At 54.9% G+C, this 21,566-nt stretch overlaps 1 protein-coding gene across 6 annotated transcripts in view; it reads left to right on the forward strand.

Moving 5' to 3' along the window:
* The first annotated feature begins 1,703 nt into the window (after window positions 1-1,703).
* Window positions 1,704-21,566, forward strand: part of LOC105471953 (TNF receptor associated factor 2) — a 43,221-nt gene continuing 23,358 nt past the window's right edge. The window contains exons 1-4 of one of the 6 annotated variants that reach the window (XM_011724826.3): window positions 1,704-1,722; window positions 17,894-18,112; window positions 18,763-18,841; window positions 19,744-19,842. In XM_011724826.3, coding sequence (XP_011723128.2) covers window positions 17,925-18,112; window positions 18,763-18,841; window positions 19,744-19,842 — 366 coding nt within the window. In that variant the 5' untranslated portion in view covers window positions 1,704-1,722; window positions 17,894-17,924. Of the gene's footprint in view, window positions 1,723-5,427; window positions 5,523-5,778; window positions 5,916-6,017; window positions 6,037-17,893; window positions 18,113-18,762; window positions 18,842-19,743; window positions 19,843-21,566 lie in introns of those variants that run through there. The other 5 variants (XM_071078646.1, XM_071078647.1, XM_011724832.3 and 2 more) reach the window with 5 other exon arrangements.

Here is a 21,566-nt window from a genome sequence, read left to right on the forward strand (position 1 = left end):
TTGCAGATTGTGCCATTGCATCATGCCCAGCTTTTTTTTTTTTTTGAGACAGTTTGGCTTTTATTGCCTAGGCTGGAGTGCAATGGTGCAATCTCAGCTCACCGCAATCTCTGCCTTCCAGGTTCCAGCGATTCTCCTGCCTCAGCCTCCCAAGTAGCTGGGATTACAGGTGTGCACCACCACGCCCTGCTAATTTTTGTATTTTTAGTAGAGACGGGGTTTCTCCATGTTGGTCAGGCTGGTCTCAAACTCCCAACCTCAGATGATCCGCCTGCCTTGGTCTCCCAAAGTGCTGGGATTACAGGCATGAACCACCAGACCTGGCCTAATTTTTGCATTTTTTGTAAAGACGGGGGTTTCGCTATATTGCCCAGGCTGGTCTTGAATTCCTGAGCTCAAGTGATCTCTAGCCTCGGCCTCCGAAAGTGCTGGGATTACAGGCATAAATCTTTTATTACTTTCTTGTGTGTCCTTCCCAAGTTCACAGAAAACACAAGCAGACAGAAATCCATTCTTCCCCACAGTTGCTGGCACAGACTCTGCCGTGTGACAGCACAATCTCACGTGCTCAAGGGTCTCCTGCCTGCAGCCAGCCCTGGGCCTGCCCTGGACAGGCGGGCTTCAGATTCCCCCCGAGGATCTATGCCATTCAGTTGGAGGACAAGAGCTTCCCCGCTGTCTGGCGTGGAGGCAAACCTGCCTCCAGGTCCCACCCCTCCCCAGGCCTTTCTCCTTTTATCAAAGGTTGCCCTGGGGGAGGCTCCCTGCGGAGCTGATGAGGAGGGAGCCTCGGTGCCCTGTGCACTGGCCTGAGGGGGTGAGGGCAGGGCTAGGGCAGGGGCTGGTGCAGGGGACTCTAGCCCAGAGCTGCGGCTGCCTTCCTGGGAACACTCCTGTCAGGTGACTACAGAGTGAGAGTGAAACCAGCTTCCCTCAGAGGCTGCAGCACAAGGCTGACCTGCAAACGTCTGAAAAAAAGAGGCAAGCGCTCGGTGTGAGCAAGTGGACTGCGGCTATTTGAGGTGGGCACTTCCCCTGGGGACATCAACCGGCACACAAGGGTGTCCCTTGTTCACGGTCTTGTAGGGGGCCCAGCTCGGACATTCGGCCTCCTGGCTCTGTCTGCAAGCTGGGCTCTGTCGTCCCAAGACCTGAGTAAAAGGACACGAGGTGTGAGCCTTCGAGGGCGCCAACCACGCCCAAGGGAAGCCAGGCAGCTGCTGGCATTCAGACGCATCCACAGAGCCCTGCTGGGTGCAGAGGGCACACGCAGCCACTGGCTTTCAGATGTATCCACAGAGCCCTGCTGGGCACAGAGGGCAGATGCCAGTGGCACGGTGGCCCCTAACCCCCCGTGCTCTGCAGGCCCAGTGAGCAGCTGTGGGGTCCTCCCTGGCCAGGTCAGTGAGTGGCTGGCATCCACGGCAGCATCTGCTCTGGTCCATGGTCAGGCCGCCCCTCCAGGGACACTGGTACCCTCTAGTCAGGACACGGAGACCAGGACAACAGCTGCATGTGTCCATCTCCAGGTTCCAACTGCTGCTCTCCTTGCTCCTGCAACCCCAGCCCTCAGGCAGTGGGAGGACGCTAGGGCCTCTCCTGAGACTGCCCGGGGGCATCTCCTCCCCCTGCCCCTGCTGGAGGCCTGGGTGGCTGACTTTTGCTTTCTTTTCCGCAGGAAGGAGCCCATGTGGGAATCCCCTGAGCTGCGCCATGGCCAGAGTGAGTCACCCCTTTCCAGCCAGCAAATGAGGCGAGTCCCCAGGCCAAGGTGTCACAGCTTCCAAGCTGGTGGGCGGGGTGGGGAGGCACTTCCCAATCAGTGTACCTCCGCCTCTCAGTCAGGCTGGTATCAACTTGCTATGCCTTGCAGGCCTGTCATCACAATCAATATTATTATTATTATTTTTGAGACAGAGTCTTGCTGTGTTGCCCAGGCTGGAGTGTAGTGGCGCACTCCTGGCTCACTGCAACCTCCGCCTCCCAGGTTCAAGCAATTCTCCTGCCTCAGCCTCCCAAGTAGCTGGGATTACAAGCATGTCACCATGCCCAGATAATTTTTGTATTTTAGTAGAGATGGGGTTTCACCATGTTGGCCTTGAACTCCTGACCTCAGGTGATCTGCCCTCCTCAGTCTCCCAAAGTGCTGGGATTACAGGTGTGAGCCACCACACCCAGCCAGTTTTTTTTTTTTTTTTTTTTTTAATGTGTGTGCCAATCTTCTGGAAACAGAGCAATCTAAAATAAACAAAGGCATTTTCATGAGAGCAGCACTGGGGCAAGTCCTCTGAGACTGGGCGGCACAGGGCAGTCATCCTGGTCACTGCCGGCTCTTGAGGGCTGTGGGCATTTGCCAAGCTTGGGAAACCTTTTCTGGACTTGGGGTGGGGCTGAGGTGGTCTCAGACTCAGCCCTTCAACACTGTCATCATCCAGGACCAGTGAGGTGTGTCACCCCAAGTTGGAGGCCACTGTCTGAAAGCTGTTAGAATGACTTTCCCATTACCCTGAAGGAAGTAGAGTGTCCTAAAACAGGTGAACCCCTCCCCAAAACAAGTGAACCCCTTCTTTTTTCTTTGAGATGGAGTCTTGCTCTGTCACCAAGGCTGGAGTGCAGTGGCGCGATCTCAGCTCCCTGCAACCTCTGCCTTCCGGGTTCAAGCGATTTTCCTGCCTCAGCCTCCCGAGTAGTTGGGATTACAGGTGCCTGCCACCACGCCCAGCTAATTTTTGTATTTTTAGTAGAGACAGGGTTTCACCATGTTGGCCAGGCTGGTCTTGAACCCTTGACCTCAGGTGATCCACCCGCCTCAGCCTCCCAAAGTGCTGGGATTACAAACATGAGCCACTGTGTGTGCCGGACCTTTTCTGTATTTTTTTTTTTTTTGGAGATGGAGTCTAGCTCTGTCACCCAGGCTGGAGTGCAATGGCACGATCTCGGCTCACTACAACCTCTGCGTCCCGGGTTCAAACGATTCTCTTGCCTCAGCCTCCTGAGTAGCTGGGATTACAGGCAAGCGCCACCACACCCTGCTAATTTTTGTATTTTTAGTAGAGATGGGGTTTCACTGTGTTGGCCAGGCTGGTCTCGAACTCCTGACCTCTTGATCCACCCGCCTCGGCCTCCCAAAGTGCTGGGATTACAAGCGTGAGCCACCATGCCTGGCCCCTTTTAAAAATTTTTTTAGTAGAGATGGGAGTTTCACAATGTTCAGGCTGGTCTTGAACCCCTGACCTCTGGTGATCCATCTGCCTCAGCCTCCCAAAGTGCTGGGATTACAAACATGAGCCACTGTGCCGGGCCTTTTTTATATTTCTTTTAGTAGAGACAGGGGTTCACCATGTTGGCTGGGCTGGTCTCAAACTCCTGACCTCAGGCGATCTGCTTGCCTCGGCCTCCCAAAGTGCTGGGATTAAGTATGAGCCGCTGTGCCTGGCTGTTTTTTCTTTTTTAAGAGACTGGGTCGGCCAGGCGCGGCGGTTGAGGCCTGTAATCCTAGCACTTTGGGAGGCTGAGGCAGGCAGATTGCCTGAGCTCAGTTCGAGATCAGCCTGGGCACCACGGCGAAACCCTGTCTCTACTAAAACACAAAAAAAATTAGCCGGGTGTGGCGGTGTGCGCCTGTAGTCCCAGCTACTCCGGAGGCTGAGGCAGGAGAATTGCTTGAACCCGGGAGAAAAAGGTCGCAGTGAGCCGAGATTGCGCCACTGCACTCCAGCCTGGGGACAGAGCAAGACACCATCTCAAAAAAAAAAAAAAAAAAAGACAGGGTCTCACTCTATCGCACAGGCTGGAGTGCAGTGGTGCAACCACAGCTCACTGCAACCTCCACCTCCTGGGCTTCTGTCATCTTCCTGTCTTGGCCTTCCAAGTAGTTGGGACTACAGGTGTGCAGCACCAGAACCAGCTAATTTTTTTTCCTTTTATTGGTAGAGATGGGGTTCCGCCATGCTGCCCATGCTGGTTTCGAACTCATGGGCTCAAGCAGTCCTCCCGCCTCAGCCTCCCAAAGTGCTGGGATTATAGGCGTGAGCCACCGCGTGAACCCTTTTTCATTCCGAATTGGCTGCTGCAGTCTCAGGACAGCTTTGAGCCTCCCAGGTGCAGCCAGGAGGAGAAGCCTCCTCACATCTCAGAGCCCAGTTCCTGGGCTTGAATGCAACCTCACTGACCCTGCAGGTGCGAACTTCGAACGTTTCCATGGCTGCTTGAAGCAAACTCAGGGGTGATGACGTTGATGGAATCCAATGGCTTCCTGAGTTCCATCTCAAGGCCTTGCGGTCCCAGGAATGTGGGTTTAGGGGAGGGGAATTCCAACTACAAACCAAGTAACATGTATGAAATGTGGCATTGGCGCCTGGGGACACAGCGTGGCCTGAATAAATTATGTAACTTCAGAGCCTGCCCTGTTTTGCAGTGTATTCCATCTTTGAGCAGTCCCGTGGTCTCAGGGTCTGAATGCTTGGAGTAGACTTACCTCTGTGAACGTTTCCTTCTCTGCAAAGCGGGGAGAAAGGTCTCCATTTCACCAAAGGCTGGCTGGAGGGGAGGTGGTGTGTCCGGTGCTAGCCCGTGCACCGCCAGAGAGAACCTGCTGCAGCTCCCGTTCTCCTGAGCAGATGACGGTGCCGCCTGCCCCATGCAGCCCACAGGACTCCTAGGGCAGCCCCTGTTTTGGCCGCCAAGGCCACTGTTTTCGTTTGAGTGTCTGGAGGTCACAGGTTGTGTTTTCACTTGAGGTCAGGAGTTCAAGACCAGCCTGGCCAACATGATGAAACCTCGTCTCTACCAAAAATACAAAAATTAGCTGGGCGTGATGGCGGGCGCCTGTAATCCCAGCTACTAGGGAGGCTGAGACAGGAGAATCGCTTGAACCCGGGAAGCGGAGGTTGCAGTGAGTCGAGATCACTCCACCGCACTCCAGCCTGGGCGACGGAGCGAAACTCCGTCTCAAAAAAATAATAATACAGTGCACAACCCAGTGGATTAGCACACCGGCCATGTCGGGCGGCCGTCACCACTGTCTGGTTGCAGAGCATTACCTCAACCCAAAAGGAGACCCATATCCTTAATACCTTACTTAAGCGTGCAGTATTCTTTTGGTCGTTTTTCATAAATGTAACCCAAATTGAGGCCCCGCTCTAAGCCCGGCACCGGGGGAGGCAGAGGGACCCGCAGGTGTCCGGCAGGTCGCGGCCGCCCCGCCAGGGCCCCACGTCCCGCGACGCGCGCCTCGTGGGAACCGGTGCCGCCCGGCCTGGGCTCCTGGCTCACCTCTCGGGTGTGCGGCAGGGGTCTCCGCACGGGGGCCACGGGAGGGTTGGCTCCCGCATTAGTCCGTCAGGCGCGCTCAGAGCGGGGCGGATCTGGCCAATGGCGCTCGCTACGGCTTCCTGAGGGCTCGCTGGTTGGCTCCCGTGTCCGTCCGTCAGGCCCCCTTGGCGGAGCGGCGGCGGCGGCGGCGTTGGGGGCGGTGGCTGGGCGGGCCCTTAGTTCCGGGCGCGCCGCGACCGTTGGGTGAGGCGAGTGCGGGGTCGGGGGAGAGGTCGGGCGCGGGCGCGGGCGCGGGCGCGGGGTCGGTTGCGGGGTCGGGCGCAGGCGCGGGCACCTCTCAGGGCGACTCCCGGCCGGAGCCGGAGCGGGAGCGGGGGCGGGAGAGGCCGCGGGGCGGGGGCGGGGCCAGTCCGAGGGGATTTCTCTGAGCGGCTGGGCCGGAAACCAAGTCGGAGCGGGGCTGGCGCGGGAAAGTTCGGGAACGCGCGCGGCCGTCCTCGGAGCAGCGTCTGGGCACGGTCCCGGGTCTCGCGCGGGGTCGCGGCTCCCAGCCCCGCCTGAGGCCCGTGGGCGGCCCACCGGGCCCTGCCCTGCCCCGGGTCCGCCGCTCCCCCGCGTCCTGTCGCCCCCTCCACGCTCAGGTGTGGGCCCCTCGTGTTCCCGAATCCCCGCACCCCCACCCGACTGCGTGCCCGGGCGGGTCAGGGGCGCCTCCGACCCCTGAGGCTGCTCGCGCCCCCAGCCGGGGGTCGGGGAAGACCGGTGAGGCTGGGGGCGGAGCCGACTCTGCTGCCTTCCTGCTGAGTGGCTGGGGAGACCCCGGCTGAGCCTGGGTGGAAAAGTCCCTTTGGCTGCTGGGAGGGTCGGGGGTAGCAAGGAGCCGGTGCCGGGATGGGCTGCGCCGGGTGGGACCGGGGCCAGGGCCTGGGCCTGGGCCTGGGATTGGCAGGGGATGTTTGTGGAAGGTAGAGCGGAGAAAAAGGAGTTAGAATGTCTGCAAGAATCTGGCCTGAGCAGCTGAAGGCTGGTGCTTCCTAGGCCAAGATGAAGGAGTCACAGCGCCCATGGCCTCTCGGGAGGCGGCCAGATGTGCAGCCTGGGGTCAGGGGAATGGTCAGGGCCAGAGCTGGGTATTTTGGAGTTGGCATTTTGCGGCCCTGAGGGCTGAGGGTCAGTGCAGAAGAGCACCAAACGCACACTCGGTGTAGGGCAGCCAGTGAAGACGGGGCTCGGAGGAGGAGGGAGCCTTGTCTGGGTCAAGTCAAGGGAAACTAGGACTGAGAACGGACCCTGCTCACATGATCTTGAAGGGACGGAATTGCTGCACTGTAACTCAATCTCTCTCCGTGTTAACAGCTCCAGTTTTTAATACGAGAAACTAAAGGTATTAATGGGTGAACACTTGTACGATTCAAGAGCTTCTCTCCTGCAACGCTTGCTCCTGATACTTTCGTATAAACAATTGTTAGGAGTTTCGGCTGTTACCAGGTTTCTATTTGGTATTGTGTTGAGCCTGAAAAAGATGGGGTTACATATAAAATTATAATTTTATTTATTTATTTATTGAGACAGTTTTGGTCTTGTTGCCCAGGCTGGAGTGCAGAGGTGCGATCTCGGCTCACTGCAGCCTCTGCTTCGTGGGTTCAAGCGGTTCTCCTACCTCAGCCTCCCGAGTAGCTGGGATTACAGGCGCGCGCCACCACGCCCAGCTAATTTTTGTATTTTTGGTAGAGATGAGGTTTCATCATGTTGATCAGGCTGGTTTCAAACTCTTGACCTGAGGTGATCCACCCTCCTCGGCCTCCCAAAGTGTAGGGATTACAGGCATGAGCCACCGCACCCGGCCATGAAATTATAATTTTAAAGTGAACTTCGAGTATTTGGAGGGCCTCATATTCATGGCTGCATGCAGATCAGTGTTCCAGATCAATGTTCAGATGGGCTTTTATAGAAGTGGGTTAGAATCGGGTGCCACCCAGTGAACTCTTGCGTGAAGTTCAGTATTGTATGAAGCAGTCGTGCACTGTTGGTGGAGACAGGAATCGAGGAAGTTTGAATCTCCAGCATTTGGGGCATCTTGGAGTCTGCCTGTGAGAAGAGTAAGACCTGGGTTGAACGCAGGCGACGTTTGCGGCGACGAGGTGACCCCTGCAGCGGCCAGGTTGCACCCATATCTGATTTGGTGTCATGGTTTGGGCGGCGTTTGACTTGCGTAACAATACAGCTTGTCCTTTTGAGTCACCGATGCCACCAAACCATGTTCACACACCAGAGTCAGGATGTCAGGTCTCAGCTGCCTGATGACTCCAGCTTAGTGAAGGCCTCTGTGATTTCTTGTGGGGGTGTCCCGTTGTGAAGGGAACACACAGCTCAGCCCCATTAGCAACAAGGGTGCCAGATGCCCCCCACTCTCCTGTGGAGGGGAGTCTTGCTCTGTCCCCACGCTGGAGTGCAGTGGCGCGATCTCGGCTCACTGCAACCTTTGCCTCCTGGGTTCACGCTCTTCTCCTGCCTCAGCCTCCTGAGTAGCTGGGACTATAGGCGCCCACCACCACGCCTAATTTTTTTTTAGTGGAGACGGGGTTTCACCGTGTTAGGATGGTTGTGATCTCCTGACCTCGTGATCTGCCCACCTCGGCCTCCCAAAGTGCTGTGATTACAGGCGTGAGCCACCGCAGAGGGGCTTTTTTATATTAAAACTTGTTTTTTTTTTTCTTTTTTTATTTGTGTTTTTTTTTTGTTTCTTTTTTTGTTTGAGATGGAGTCTCGCTTTGTCACCCAGTGTGAGCCACTGTGCCTGGCCTTTTTTTTCTTTTTTGAGACAGAGTTTAGCTCTTGTTGCCCAGGCTGGAGTGCAGTGGCGTGATCTCTGGCTCACTGCAACCTCTGCCTCCCAGGTTCAAGCGATTCTACTGCCTCAGCCTCCCGAGTAGGTGGGATTACAGGCACCCACCATGCCTGGCTAATTTTTGTGTTTTTAGTAGAGACAGGGGTTCTCCACTTTGGTCAGGCTGGTCTCGAACTCCTGACCTCAGGTGATCCACCCTCCTATGCACTCCCAAAGTGCTGGGATTACAGGTATGAGCCACCACGCCCGGCCTTAAAACCTGTTCTTGACATTTCTTTGCCATTTTAACTTTTTTGTTATTTTATTTTTATACCTGAGGTCTTGTTATGTTTCCCAAGCTGGTCTCGAACTCCCGGCCTCAAGTGATCCTCCAACCTTAGCCTCCCAAGTAGCTGGGATTACAGGTGCAAGCTACCATGTCAGTCGGTCCCTGCATGTGTGAGAGTCCCCCCCCGCACGCTCATTCAGTCAGTCACCGCATATGTGAGAGTCCCCCCTGCACGCTCGTTCAGTCGGTCACCGCGTGTGTGAGTCCTCCCTGCACACTCGTTCAGTTACTGCGTGTGTGAGAGTCTTCCCTGCACACGTTTAGTCGGTCGCCGCGTGTGTCCCCCCCCACGCTCGTTCAGTCGGTCACTGTGTGTGTGAGTCCTCCCTGCATACTCGTTCAGTCAGTCACCGCGTGTGTGGCCCCCCCCGCATGCTCAGTCGGTCACCGCGTGTGTGAGAGTCCTCCCTGCATACTTTTTCAGTCGATCGCCGTGTGTGTGTCCCCCCCCACACTTGTTCAGTCGGTCACCGCGTGTGTGAGTCCCCCTGCACGCTTGTTCAGTCACCGCATGTGTGGCCCTCCCACACGCTCATTCAGTCACTGCGTGTGAGTCCCCCCAGCACGCTCATTCAGTCGGTCACCGCGTGTGTGTCCCCCCTGCACGCTTGTTCAGTCAGTCACCGTGTGTGTGTGGCCCCCCCGCATGCTCGTTCAATCATTCGCCACATGTATGAGAGTCCCCCCCCACACGCTCCTTCAGTTGGTCACCACGTGTGTCCCGCCCACACGCTCATTCAGTCGGTCACCGCGTGTGTGAGAGTCCTCCCTGCACACTTGTTCAGTCAGTCGCCGCGTGTGTCCCCCCCCCCCGCACTCTCATTCAGTCGGTCACCGCATGTGTGAGAGTCCTCCCCACACTCTCGTTCAGTCACTGCGTGTGTGAGTCCTCCCTGCACGCTCGTTCAGTCAGTCACCGCGTGTCTGTGTCCACCCCCCCCCCGCACACTCGTCCCGCACACTCGTTCAGTCTGTCACCGCAGGGGTGGCACTTTGGTTTTTAGCCGACTTACATGATAGAATTGGGAGTTTTAAAGTAAAACTGATTTGGAAGCCTGAAAAAACCAGCAGCACATTGTTTCCAGATGGAATCACTCCTATCTGACCCCTCACATCTCTTGTGACACGTACGGAAAGCAAGAGCAGCCCATGCTGTCTGGCCACGCACCAGGTCTCAGTCTGTGTGTCTGGTTTAGGTGACCATGTGTTCAGTTCAGTCCCTTCTGCCTCCTGTGTAGGCCACTGAGAGCTCCGAGTCTAAGCCGGAGGAGATTCTGGAACGTGCTAGGCACAGCGGAAGTTGGATTCCAACGTGTGAGCAAATTGGGGCAGTGTCAGAAGTGTGCTAAAATCTTGGTGTAGCACTTTTGAGCCTTTGTGGTGCTTTTCATTAGTTCTTAAAATATATTTATGAATGAGATTCAAATAAAATGTTTAAGGAATCTCTAAGTACAAAGAACCCCAGAGTGCAGTGCGGGGATCAGTGGGACCTCAGGGGCCCTCGACCAGGATGCCTGCCGTGGCCTGGCTGTCTGGGGTTGTGTTTTCATTTGGAAACAGGAATAATGATCCCTGACCTTCCTGCTGTGTCGGGACGTCATGATGGCCACATGAGGCCGTGTGTGTGAGGAACGTCTGCCACGGATGGAGGCCGTGCTCGTTGTTGTGAATCTCGACTCACTGCAACCTCCTCCTCCCAGGCTCAGGTGATCCTCCCACCTTAGCCTCCTGAGTAGCTGTGACCACAGTTGCATACCATCACACCTGGCTCATTTTTTGTATTTTTAGATTTGTTTTTTCGTTTTTTTTTTTTTTGTTTTTTGTTTTTTGTTTTTTGTTTTTGAGACACAGGATCACTCTTGCTCAGACTGGAGTGCAGTGGCGCGACCTCAGCTCACTGCAACCTCTGCCTCTCAAGTTCAAGCAATTCTTCTGCCTCAGCCTCTAGAGTAGCTGGGATTACAGGCTTGCACCACCATGCCTGGCTAATTTTTTGTATTTTTAGTGGAGACAGGATCTCACCATGTTAGCCAGCCTGGTCCTGAACTCCTGACCTCAGGTGATCCACCCACCTCTGCATTCCCAAAGTGCTGGGATTACAAGTATGAGCCACCGCGCCCAGCCATTTTTTTGTGGTTTTGGTAGAGACAGGGTTTCATCATGTTCCCCAGGCTGGTCTTAAACTTCTGAGCTTAAGCTCTCTGCCTACCTCGGCCTCCCAAAGTGCTGGGATTACAGGTGTGAGCCACCTCGCCTGGCCCATTTTTGTGGTTCTTTTGTGTCTGACAGGCACGCCTAGGGCAGGGAGGGCACACCTCTGTCTCTCCACCTTCAAGAGCACATTTGGGAGGAATGTCGACGTGAAAAGAAAAAAACGTCTGGAAGATGCGCCAGGATACTCTTCAGTGACACTGTGAAAAAAGAGAAGGCTCACCTTGAATCTTTTTTTTTTTCTGAGATAGAGTCTCGCTCTGTCGCTCAAGCTGGAGTGCAGTGGCAGCGCGATCTCAGCTCACTGCAAGCTCCACCTTCTGGATTCACACCATTCTCCTGCCTCAGCCTCCTGAGTAGCTGGGACTACAGGCGCCTACCACCACACCCAGCTAATTTTTTGTATTTTTAGTAGAGACAGGGTTTCACCATGGTCTTGATCTCCTGACCTCGTGATCCACCCGCCTCAGCCTCCCAAAGTGTTGGGATTATAGGCGTGACCACCGCGCCCGGCCCACTGAATCTGTCTACCCCAGCAAAATGATCCTTTATTTTACCTTCTTGCCCCATTCTACACTAGCATGACTGCACTCATAGGGTTCTTCACATTTTATATCCTATTTAACATCTTATAACAAGTATGAAATAGGATTTTGTCCTAAAGAATGTGGCTTAAAGCTGGGCGTAGTGGCTCATGCCTGTAATCCCAGCATTTTGGGAGGCCGAAGCGGGTGGATTACCTGAGGTCAAGAGATCAAGATCATCCTGGCTAACATGGTGAAACTCTGTCTCTAGTAAAAAATACAAAAAATTAGCCGGATGTGGTGGCAGGTGCCTGTAGTCCCAGCTACTTGGGAGGCTGAGGCAGGAGAATGGCTTGAACCTGGGAGGCGGAGGTTGCAATGAGCCAAGATCGCGCCACTGCACTCCAGCCTGGGCGACAGAGCAAGACTCTGTCTCAAAAAAAGAAAAAAAAATGTGGCTTAAAAACTAATGATATTTAAAAATAGAAAATTTCTTTGTCCAAAGTGGGTTAGAAGCCACTTCTAAAACTATTAAACCTTTTTAAACTATTAGTGGCTCAACTGGGCACAGTGGCTCATGCCTGTAATCTCAGTACTTTGGGAGGCTAAGGTGGGCGGATTATCTGAGGTCAGGAGTTCGAGACCAGCCTGGCCAACATGGTGAAACCTTGTCTCCTAAAATACAAAAATTAGCCAGGCGTGGTGACAGGCATCTGTAGTCCCCAGCTACTCAGGACGCTGAGGCAGGAGAATTGCTTGAACCTGGGAGGCGGCAGTTGTACCTTAGATCACGCCATTGCACTCCAGCCTGAGCAACAGAGCGAGACTCTGTCTCAGAAAAAAACAGAAATAAATCAATAAACCATTAGTGGCTCATGAAATCAATGTAATAGCTTCTGATCAGAAGGAAGAAAATAGAACACTCAGAATGCCTGTCATGAAGACGAAGTGTAGTTCTGTGAACCTTTGGTTTTAGTGACGTATGTGTACGTAGCACGTCTCCACATGTCATGATAAACACGTGCTGAGGGTGCAGTCCTGGTGAGGTTTTAGTGATGTGTGTGTACGTAGCACGCCTCCACGTGTCATGATAAACGTGTGCTGAGGGTGCAGTCCTGGTGAGCAGGCTCCCACCTCAGTTTGCCACAGCTGGTGTGCATCTGTGAGCTCTGGAACATCCGCGTAAGCTCTGCCACCCCCAGGAGCGGGTGCACCTACCTTCGAAAAAGAGGGAGAAACAGGTGTGGCCTCCCCACCAAGGGACTTTGAGTACTGGGCAGGCAGAGCCCCAGCATCCCCTCTGTTGGGTGTTTGGAGGAGTAAGTTTAGGTTATAAGCATGTTTTCTGAACTCTGAAGTACCACATGAGTGCAAGGTCTCACTAAATTACAGATTCAGAAGCAGGGATTGAAAGCACACCACTGCTGGCTTTGCGGGGCAGAGAGGTGACTGGCAGTCAGTCTTGTCACAGTTTCTCAAGAGTCAGCCCTATTCAGGCCAGTGAGCGCAGCTCAGGGATGAGGTCGCTGCCTGTGCGTTCCCCTCTCCTGTACGCGGCGTCAGTTTTGGCAGTGCACGTGTCTCCTGTGGAGGATGAGAGGGGCTGGCCCCATGGGTCTGCAGGGTTGGCGCAGCATCGGAAGACACTTGGAACGTGCTTCTGTTGGTGAGCTAGGTCAAGGAAGCTTTGGGGAATGTTTGCAGAAGGGGCTGAGGGTGGTTGTCTTGGGGCCTAACTTTTTCTGAGTTAAAAAGCACCTCCTATTTGGGATCCATGTGGTAGTGACCCTTTTTCTTTTTTACTTTTTCTTTTCTTTTTTTTTTTTTTTTTTTTGAGACCGAGTCTCGCTGCAGTGCCCAGGTTGGAGTGCAGTGGTGCAATATCAGCTCACTGCAACCTCTCCTTCCCGGGTTCAAGTGATTCTTCTGCCTCAGTCTCCTGAGTAGCTGGGATTACAAGCGTGCGCCACCACGCCCGAGACGGAGTCTCGCTGTGTCTCCCAGGCTGGAGTGCAGTGGCGTGATCTCGGCTCACTGCAAGCTCCGCCTCCCGGGTTCACGCCATTCTCCCGCCTCAGCCTCCCAAGTAGCTGAGACTACAGGCGCCCGCCACCGCGCCCGGCTAGTTTTTTGTATTTTTTAGTAGAGACGGGGTTTCACCGTGTTAGCCAGGATAGTCTCGATCTCCTGACCTCGTGATCCACCCGCCTCGGCCTCCCAAAGTGCTGGGATTACAGGCTTGAGCCACCGCACCCGGCCTTTTTTTTTTTTTTTTTGAGACGGAGTCTCGCTCTGTCACCCAGGCTGGAGTGCAGTGGCCAGATCTCAGCTCACGGCCTCCCGGGTTTACGCCATTCTCCTGCCTCAGCCTCCTGAGTAGCTGGGACTACAGGCGGCCGCCACCTCGCCCAGCTAGTTTTTTTGTATTTTTTTTAGTAGAGATGGGGTTTCACCGTGTTAGCCAGGATGGTCTTGATCTCCTGACCTTGTGATCCGCCCGTCTCGGCCTCCCAAAGTGCTGGGATTACAGGCTTGAGCCACCGCGCCCGGCCCTAATTTTTGTATTTTTAGTAGAGATGGGGTTTCACCCTGTTGGTCAGGCTAGTCTCAAACTCCTGACCTCGTGATCCGCCCGTCTCGGCCTCCCAAAATGCTGGGATTACAGGTGTGAGCCACCGTGCCTGGCCTATTTTTTTTTTTTTTTTTTTAGTGGAGTTTTGCTGCATCGCCCAGGCTGGAGTGAAGTGGTGTGATCTCAGCTCACTGCAACCTCTGCTTCCTGGGTTCAAGCGATTCTTCTGCTTCAGCCTCCAGAATAGCTGGGATTATAGGCACACACCACGATGCCCGGCTAATTTTTGTATTTTTAGTAGAGATGGGGTTTCACCATCTTGGCCAGGATGGTCTTGATCTCTTGACCTCATGATCCACCTGCTTTGGCCTCCCAAAGTGCTGGGATTACAGGCATGAGCCACCGCGCCCGGCCGGTTGTGGCCCTTTTTCAGGGGTTTACAGGTAAACTGTCCTTCCACTTTTTGAGATCTGGGGACATTACATGGGAGTTGGAGGCAAGTCTCAGAAGGCTGCTGGGCCTTGTCCTGGGTGCAGGCTGCTTAGGCCTAACTCAGGGTTACCGAGGGGCAGGTGTGCAGATCCATAGGGACCAGCACCGGGGGCTCTTCCAAGCAGGGCAAAAGTGTTAAGGGAACAGAGGAGAGCAGGTGGACTGGGGGCATCATGAGGATGGTGGGGGATAAGACCAGATGGGCCTAAACCCAGTGGCTGGGTTTTCTTCTGAGTGCCCAGGATGTTCCTGGGGAGCCCTCGGTGGGGGTGCCTTATTGGTGTGGGTGTGAAGGAGGAGCAGAGAGCAGGGTCAGGGCCAGAGAAGGGGCCAGTGCTGGCAGCGTGGAGGCAGAGCCAGTGGGATTGGCCTGTGATTGGACAAGGAATGGGCTCAGAAAGCATCCTGGATAGCTGGGCATGGAGGCGCGCTCACCTCTAGTCCCAGTCACTCAGGAAACTGACAGGAGGATTGCTTGAGCCCAGGACTTCCAACCTGTAGTGTGCAGTGATCACGCCTGTGAATAGTCAGTGTACTCCAGCTAGGGCAACATAGTGAGACCCCTGTTTCTCAAGAAAAGTGAAAGCCTCCTGGGTTTGGCTGAGTCCCTGGTGAATGGCGGAGCGGTCCTGAGAGCTGGGAAGACCTCTTTCTGGGACAGCAACTGGGGCAGAGGTGAGAGGAGGAGAGGAGGGCCTCAGCAGCGTTCTGGCCTCTTGGGTCCATCCAAGACTTGCTGGTCCTGGGCCTGCTGGGAGAGGTCAGCCCCGTTCAGGCGAGCAGTCCTGGGACTGGGTGACCCACACCGCTGTGTCGGGGGCACACAGTGACACGTCGTTTTCCTCACTGCTGTGGCCGCAGCCTTCCTGCTGCTGCTCTGCCTTTTGGGTGGGTCCCTGCTGCTTCGAGGTTGCAAGTGACCCAAGGCTTCCAGGACACCCTTTTGGCAACTCGGGCCTTGGAAAGACAGCAGAGCAGGTATGCAGTGTTAGGACCTGTGGCTGAGCTAACAGCCTGCCTGGAGGCATCAGTCAGGCTCGAGTAGGACAGCAAGGCCCCCATCTTAGGGCTGTTGTCCAGGCACAGAGCAGTCAGCATCCACTGTCCTTCCTGGAGAAAAAATGGAAAATGCATTTGTTATTTAAATGTTGGAATGGGCCATTCACAGTGGCTCCTACCTGGAATTCCAGCACATTAGGAGGGCGAGGTTGGTGGATCACATGAGGCCAGGAGTTCAAGACGATCCTGGCCAACATGGTGAAACCCCGTCTGAAAAATACAAAAAATTAGCTGGGTGTGGTGGCGTGTACCTGTGGTCCCAGTTACTTGGGAGACTGAGGCATGAGAATTGCTTGAACCCAGGAGGTGGAGGTTGCAGTGAGCTGAGATTCCTCCACTGCACTCCAGCCTGGGTGACAGAGCGTGGGACTTTAAAGGAAAAAAAGAAAAGGAATGGTTCTGATAAGTCATTCCTTAAGTAAATAAAATGCCACCCCAGTTTGCCCTCTGGGGAGAGGACTCTGGAGGCTGCCCTCCACCCTCAGGCCGGGGCCTGCCTGTCAGTCCCTGCCTCCCTGGGCTGCCTGCTGGGGATCTCAGCTGACACCATGCCCCTGTCCTTCCTCCACCTCTTTCCGAGGTTGGTCTGCCTGGAGTCGCCCTTCTAGGGGTGAGCCCCCCATCCCCACTGGAAGTCCCTCCCTAGCTGTCCCCAGTTCCCTGAATCAAGACTGCTTTCCTGCTAGAGAGATGACCCCAATTCCCACCCCCTTTCTTTGGGCTCTCGGGGGCCAGGACCGGAGACAGAGCATACTTAGAGCTAGCCCTGGCCCTCAGGCTGCTTTTGGAAGGCGGAGTGTGGCAGGTGAGCATCAGGTGACACGTACCCCCATGGCGACCGCAAGAAGGTGCTGGAGGCCGGTGTGAAGGAGCGGGGGTTTCGGGTCCTCACGCCTGGCCCTGGTTCCAGGTATGAGGCTGTGGAGACGCACGGGTCTGCCTCTAATCCACAGCTTCCTGTTGCTGCTTGGGCAGCTCCATGGTTGCCGTCTGGTTGTGTTTCAAGTTTGTTCTCTTGGGTGTCTGTGCCCCGGAAGTTCCCTGTGCTTGATGGGGCCAGCACGTGTGAACAAACTTCACTTCAGCCAGAAGCTTTGAAGTCTTTGGACTCAAGCTTTACCCAAACCGCTTACAGGGTTGGCGGGGACCAAGTGCCTGTCTCCCCCTTTTTTTTGAGATGGAGTCTTGCTCTGTCGCCCAGGCTGGAGTGCGGTGGCGTGATCTCGGCTCACTGCAACCTCTGCCTCCCAGGTTCACGCCATTCTCCTGCCTCAGCCTCCCGAGTAACTGGGACTACAGGCGCCCGCCCCCATGCCCGGCTAATTTTTGTATTTTTAATAGAGACGGGGTTTCATCGTGTTAGCCAGGATTGTCTCGATCTCCTGACCTCGTGATCTGCCCACCACAGCCTCCCAAAGTGCTGGGATTACAGGTGTGAGATTTGTAGTTCATTGAGAGAGAGAGAGAAAACGCTTAGTGTGCCGGGTAACTGCTCACTCTCATTGTCTGCTCACTCTGCCCAATGAGTGGGTCTAGGCATCCTCATTGTTCCCTTCCTCTGTCCTCAGCATCAGCCAAACCCTGACCAGGCCCCTTCCTGGGATCCCCGCACAACAGGAGCTCCGTGATGGGAAGGGGAGAGGGAAACCCACCTGGGGGTGCTCTTACAGGAGAGCAGAGCCCAGTGGAGTCTCTGCCCGGGACACTGAGGGAGGAAGAGCCACAGTTAATCCAAAAGGAAGGGTGGGGTGCAGTGATTGGCTGGATGATGCTCAGAGAGGCAGGAAAAGGGCACGGCACGGAGTGGCTGAGGCCATCTGTGGTGGCCTTGGTGCCTAGAGTGGCAGAAGGAGAGGACGTGGTGCAGGGCACCAAGGCCGTCTGTGGCTGCCTTGGTGGGGCTGACTGAGTTCTAGTGGACAGCAAGGGGCCAGGGCAGGGCTGGCTCATGGAGGGCTCTGAAGGCCACGTGCATCATCTGAAGTGAGGGGAAACCCATGGGTAGCTAAAGGGAATGCACTAGCCAACCCCAGGTGTGCTGCACTGCTGCTCTAGGGGCTGGCCTGGCAGCATGGCTCTCTCCTGAGTGCCTGTAGGGCCTGAGTGCTGGCAGGCAGGCATCTCCTGCCCAGTGGGTTTGGTAAGATATTTCAGAAGGCATCCACCACTCTAAAACATGCTTATTGTGGGAACCATGGGGGAGACCGAAGAGCCTAGAGCCTTGAGAGCCTCTGACCGTTAATGTTAACAGGAAGGCAGCCTGTTCCTCTGGCTGGGGAGGGGGGTGTGCACGACAGGAAGCCCGTGCGTCTGTGCCTCTCTGGAGCTGTGGGTTGGGTATGTGGATGCCAGCCATGTGGTCCCCACCCTCACTGAGCCTGAGTTTCCGTACTAGCGGCGGGAGATGGGACTAGAGGGTCTCTAAGGCTTCCCAAAGCTCTGCAGTTCTGCTTCTCCGAGTCTTGACTGCAGGTCAGTGGGGACCTGGCCCCTCACCATCGCCTGCTACTGATCACCATCGGTTTGGTTTTCTCTGGAGGACTGTTCTGGAATTGAGGTGTAACGTGCTGTGTGTTCTTCCTTAGGGCTTGGTCGTTTGCGGGGGTCACAGCTCTTATGGCTGCAGCTAGCGTGACCCCCCCTGGCTCCTTGGAGTTGCTACAGCCTGGCTTCTCCAAGACCCTCCTGGGGACCAAGCTGGAAGCCAAGTACCTGTGCTCTGCCTGCGGAAACGTCCTGCGCAGGCCCTTCCAGGCGCAGTGTGGCCACCGGTACTGCTCCTTCTGCCTGGCCAGCATCCTCAGGTGCACGGGGCCCGCAGGCTGGGAGGAGGGGCAGGCAGGCCAGGCTAGCCTTAGAGCCACGCTGCCCAGCCTGGTAGCTCCCGGCAGAGCCGGGTCCAGCTTAGATGTGCTCCAGTTATCAATATTCCCTGGATTTCGGAGGTTTACCACAAAGAATGTAAAATTAATAATTTTAAAATAACAATTTGAAATACTATTGTGGATGTGTGGGGTTAAATATGATACATCGTTATAGTTAATTTCACTTTTTTATTATTTTTAATGTGAGTACTGGAAGGTTTAAAGTGCCGCCTACTGCTCACTTTTGGCTGCTCGAGTGGTGTGAGAGGCGTGGCCTCTGCACGTCAGCAGCAGCTCGGCCTATGGGGAGAGCCGGCAGCACCTGAGTTACTGCAGCCAGTGTCCTTGGCAGTTCAGGCGCGCCTTCTTCACAATCGGGGAGAGATAGAAACATTGTCCTGTGAATATTGGGGTTTAAAACATGTCCCGTTAACATTTGCCTGCTGTTGGTTTCACTAACGATGAGAAAGTTTTAAAGAAACTGCGGTGTGGAGGTAGGTTTTTGAACTGAAGCAAATGGTGTTCATTTACTTTTTGTATTAAGTTTCACGGTGGGATTTTTTTTTTTTTTTTGTCTTTTTCCCCCCTAGCTCTGGGCCTCAGAACTGTGCTGCCTGTGTTCACGAGGGCATATATGAAGAAGGCATTTCTATTTTAGAAAGCAGTTCGGTAAGTAAAATGTCTTGAAGCCAAAAATGTTAAACAGAAAATGTCTTAATTTCTTTTGTTTTTTGAGACAGAGTCTCGCTCTGTCCGCCAGGCTGGAGTGCAGTGGCCGGATCTCAGCTCACTGCAAACTCCGCCTCCCGGGTTTACGCCATTCTCCTGCCTCAGCCTCCCGAGTAGCTGGGACTACAGGCACCCGCCACCTCACCCGGCTAGTTTTTTGTATTTTTTAGTAGAGACGGGGTTTCACCGTGTTAGCCAGGATGGTCTCGATCTCCTGACCTCGTGATCCCCCCGCCTCGGCCTCCCAAAGTGCTGGGATTACAGGCGTGAGCCACCGTGCCCGGCCCAGCAGTTTCTTTTAACACCATGGGTGGGGCTGGGCACAGTGTCTCACACCTGTAATCCCAGCACTTTGCGGGGCCGAAGTGGGTGGATCACATGAGGTCAGGAGTTCGAGACCAGCCTGGTCCACATAGTGAAACCCCATCTCTACCAGAAATACAAAAAATTAGCTGGGCTTGGTGGCGCACGCCTACAGTCCCAGCCACTTGGGAGGCTGAAGTGGGAGGATCGCTTGAGCCTGGGAGGCGGAGGTTATAGTGAGCCAAGATCATGCCACTGTACTCCAACCTGGGTTACAAAGTGAGACCCCTCCTTAAAAAAAAAAAAAGGGCAGCCAGAAGTTGTCCCTTAGCAGACTCGGGAAGTTTAGGGTCTGGAAATTTTGGCATCAAGGTGAGTCTAAAAACAAAATGGAATCAGGGAGTCATCCTCTGCTCCTGGAGTGGCCTGGGAAGGCAACGCGACACAGTGTTGGTTGGTTTGGACACGTGGCCTGTGTTCCTCGGTTGCAGCAGGGAGACTGGGAGGAGGTTTAACCTGAGGGATGTTCCTCTCCCCAGGCTTTCCCAGATAATGCTGCCCGCAGGGAGGTGGAGAGCCTGCCGGCCGTCTGTCCCATTGATGGGTGCACCTGGAAGGGGACCCTGAAAGAATATGAGGTAAAGATGCCTGTGTGTGGCACGGTGACAGAAGCCCAGCGGTCGGGAGTCGCCCACGCTCCCCCAGCGGTCGGGACCTTGTCCTGCACGTTCTCACTGGGGCTGAAGCCTGCCTGATGTCTGTGGAGGAAGAGACGGAGCTGCTCCTTAGAGTACGTCCATTTAGAAACACAAGTAGTGCAGAGCACAGACCTGCACCGTGGAGCTAGGGCTGTGTGACCTCAGGCGAGGTACTTACCCTCTCTGTGCCTCAGGTTTCTTGTCTGTCAATGGGAGTGCAGGATCCCACCATCGTGGGGTAACTGTGAGGGTTGGAGGTGCCCGTGTGAGCCTTGGGCATGCCGTGGTTATCTAAGGTTATCTAAGTGGTAGCATTTCCTGGGAATGAAGGGGAGATCGCTGTGCACTGGGGCCTGCGGCTTTCAAGTTTGGTGGGGGTTTTCGTTGTGTCTCTTGTATCCACAAAGGATTTCTTATTTTGAATTGTGTTGACATTGGAAATTGCAGAAATAATGGACACCTTTGTCTTATGGTCACAGCAACATAGGCAGTGGCCTGCACTTCAGTTGGCCGTGGTTTGTCCCTGTGTACTGGGCGAGCTGTGTGCTGGGCGAGGCGGGCTTGCGTTCCTGCACTGGCGCATTGGGGATTTCAGTGTGATTCTCATGTCACCTTTTAGGCATTTGGAAACTTAACCTGTAGTGTAGAGGCCAGGAGGTGCCGAGAGAGCTAGTCAAGGCCACTACGGCTTGCCAAGTTATGCAGTCTTCCTTCTTGTCATAATGAGTGCCCTTTAAGAGGTTTCTCTCTGGGATCCTTGTACAGGATTCCTGGAGTAACACTGTCCACCGAGCCCAAAGGTAGAGGCAGCCCAGTGTCCACGGATGATGGATAAACATGGGAAGTGTGATCTGTGAACATGGTGGGATATGATTCAGCCTTAAAAAGGAAGGAGATTCAGACACACACTCCCCAGGGATGAACTCTGAGGCCAGTGTGCTGAGTGACATGAGCCAGTTACCAAAGAACAGACCCTCTGTGATTCCACTTGGGGACACCCCCAGAGTCATCACATCCGTAGGCACAGGAAGTAGAATGGAGGGGCAGGGGTCATTGTTCAGTGAGCACTGAGTCACAGATTGGAATCTCACAGTAAGGCGGTACCTTGATGCCATCCAGTCCAGCCTCAGGTTGGTGAGGCTCTGAGGGCTGTTTGCTCGGAACCCTGGCTTTCTGCACTTAAGGGAGCTTCCTGCCCAGGCCGGGTCTGGGATCTCTTGCTTAGCTGGACCCCAGGGTGTTGCCGGCTGGGTTGGAATTGGACCTGCATTACTGTGGGTTTCTCCTCTCCCCTCCCTGCCCTGTGAGCCTGGCCACGCCTTCCTCGATCTTTTGAGACTCTGCTTTGTGGTCTTGGGGCTCCAAGTTTTGTTTTTTCAGAAGAATCGTCCCAGCTGTATCTGGGGTGAACGAGATGTGCATCCTCCCTAGCCCGGGGATTGTGTCCTGGACATGGAGCGAGACTCCTGCCTCTGTGGACAGAGATGCCAGGCCGTCCGCAGCCACGACGTGTGATGCAAAGCTTTCTAGGCGCCTGTGTGGCTCTGCTGCATGAGCGGCTGTGGTGCATGGCATCGTACACCCCACTCCCTGCTCCTCTAAAGAGGCGCAGCGGGCCGGGCGCGGTGGCTCAAGCCTGTAATCCCAGCACTTTGGGAGGCCGA

Source organism: Macaca nemestrina, chromosome 14 (assembly GCF_043159975.1).
Source record: "Macaca nemestrina isolate mMacNem1 chromosome 14, mMacNem.hap1, whole genome shotgun sequence".
NCBI classification, from domain to species: domain Eukaryota; kingdom Metazoa; phylum Chordata; class Mammalia; order Primates; family Cercopithecidae; genus Macaca; species Macaca nemestrina.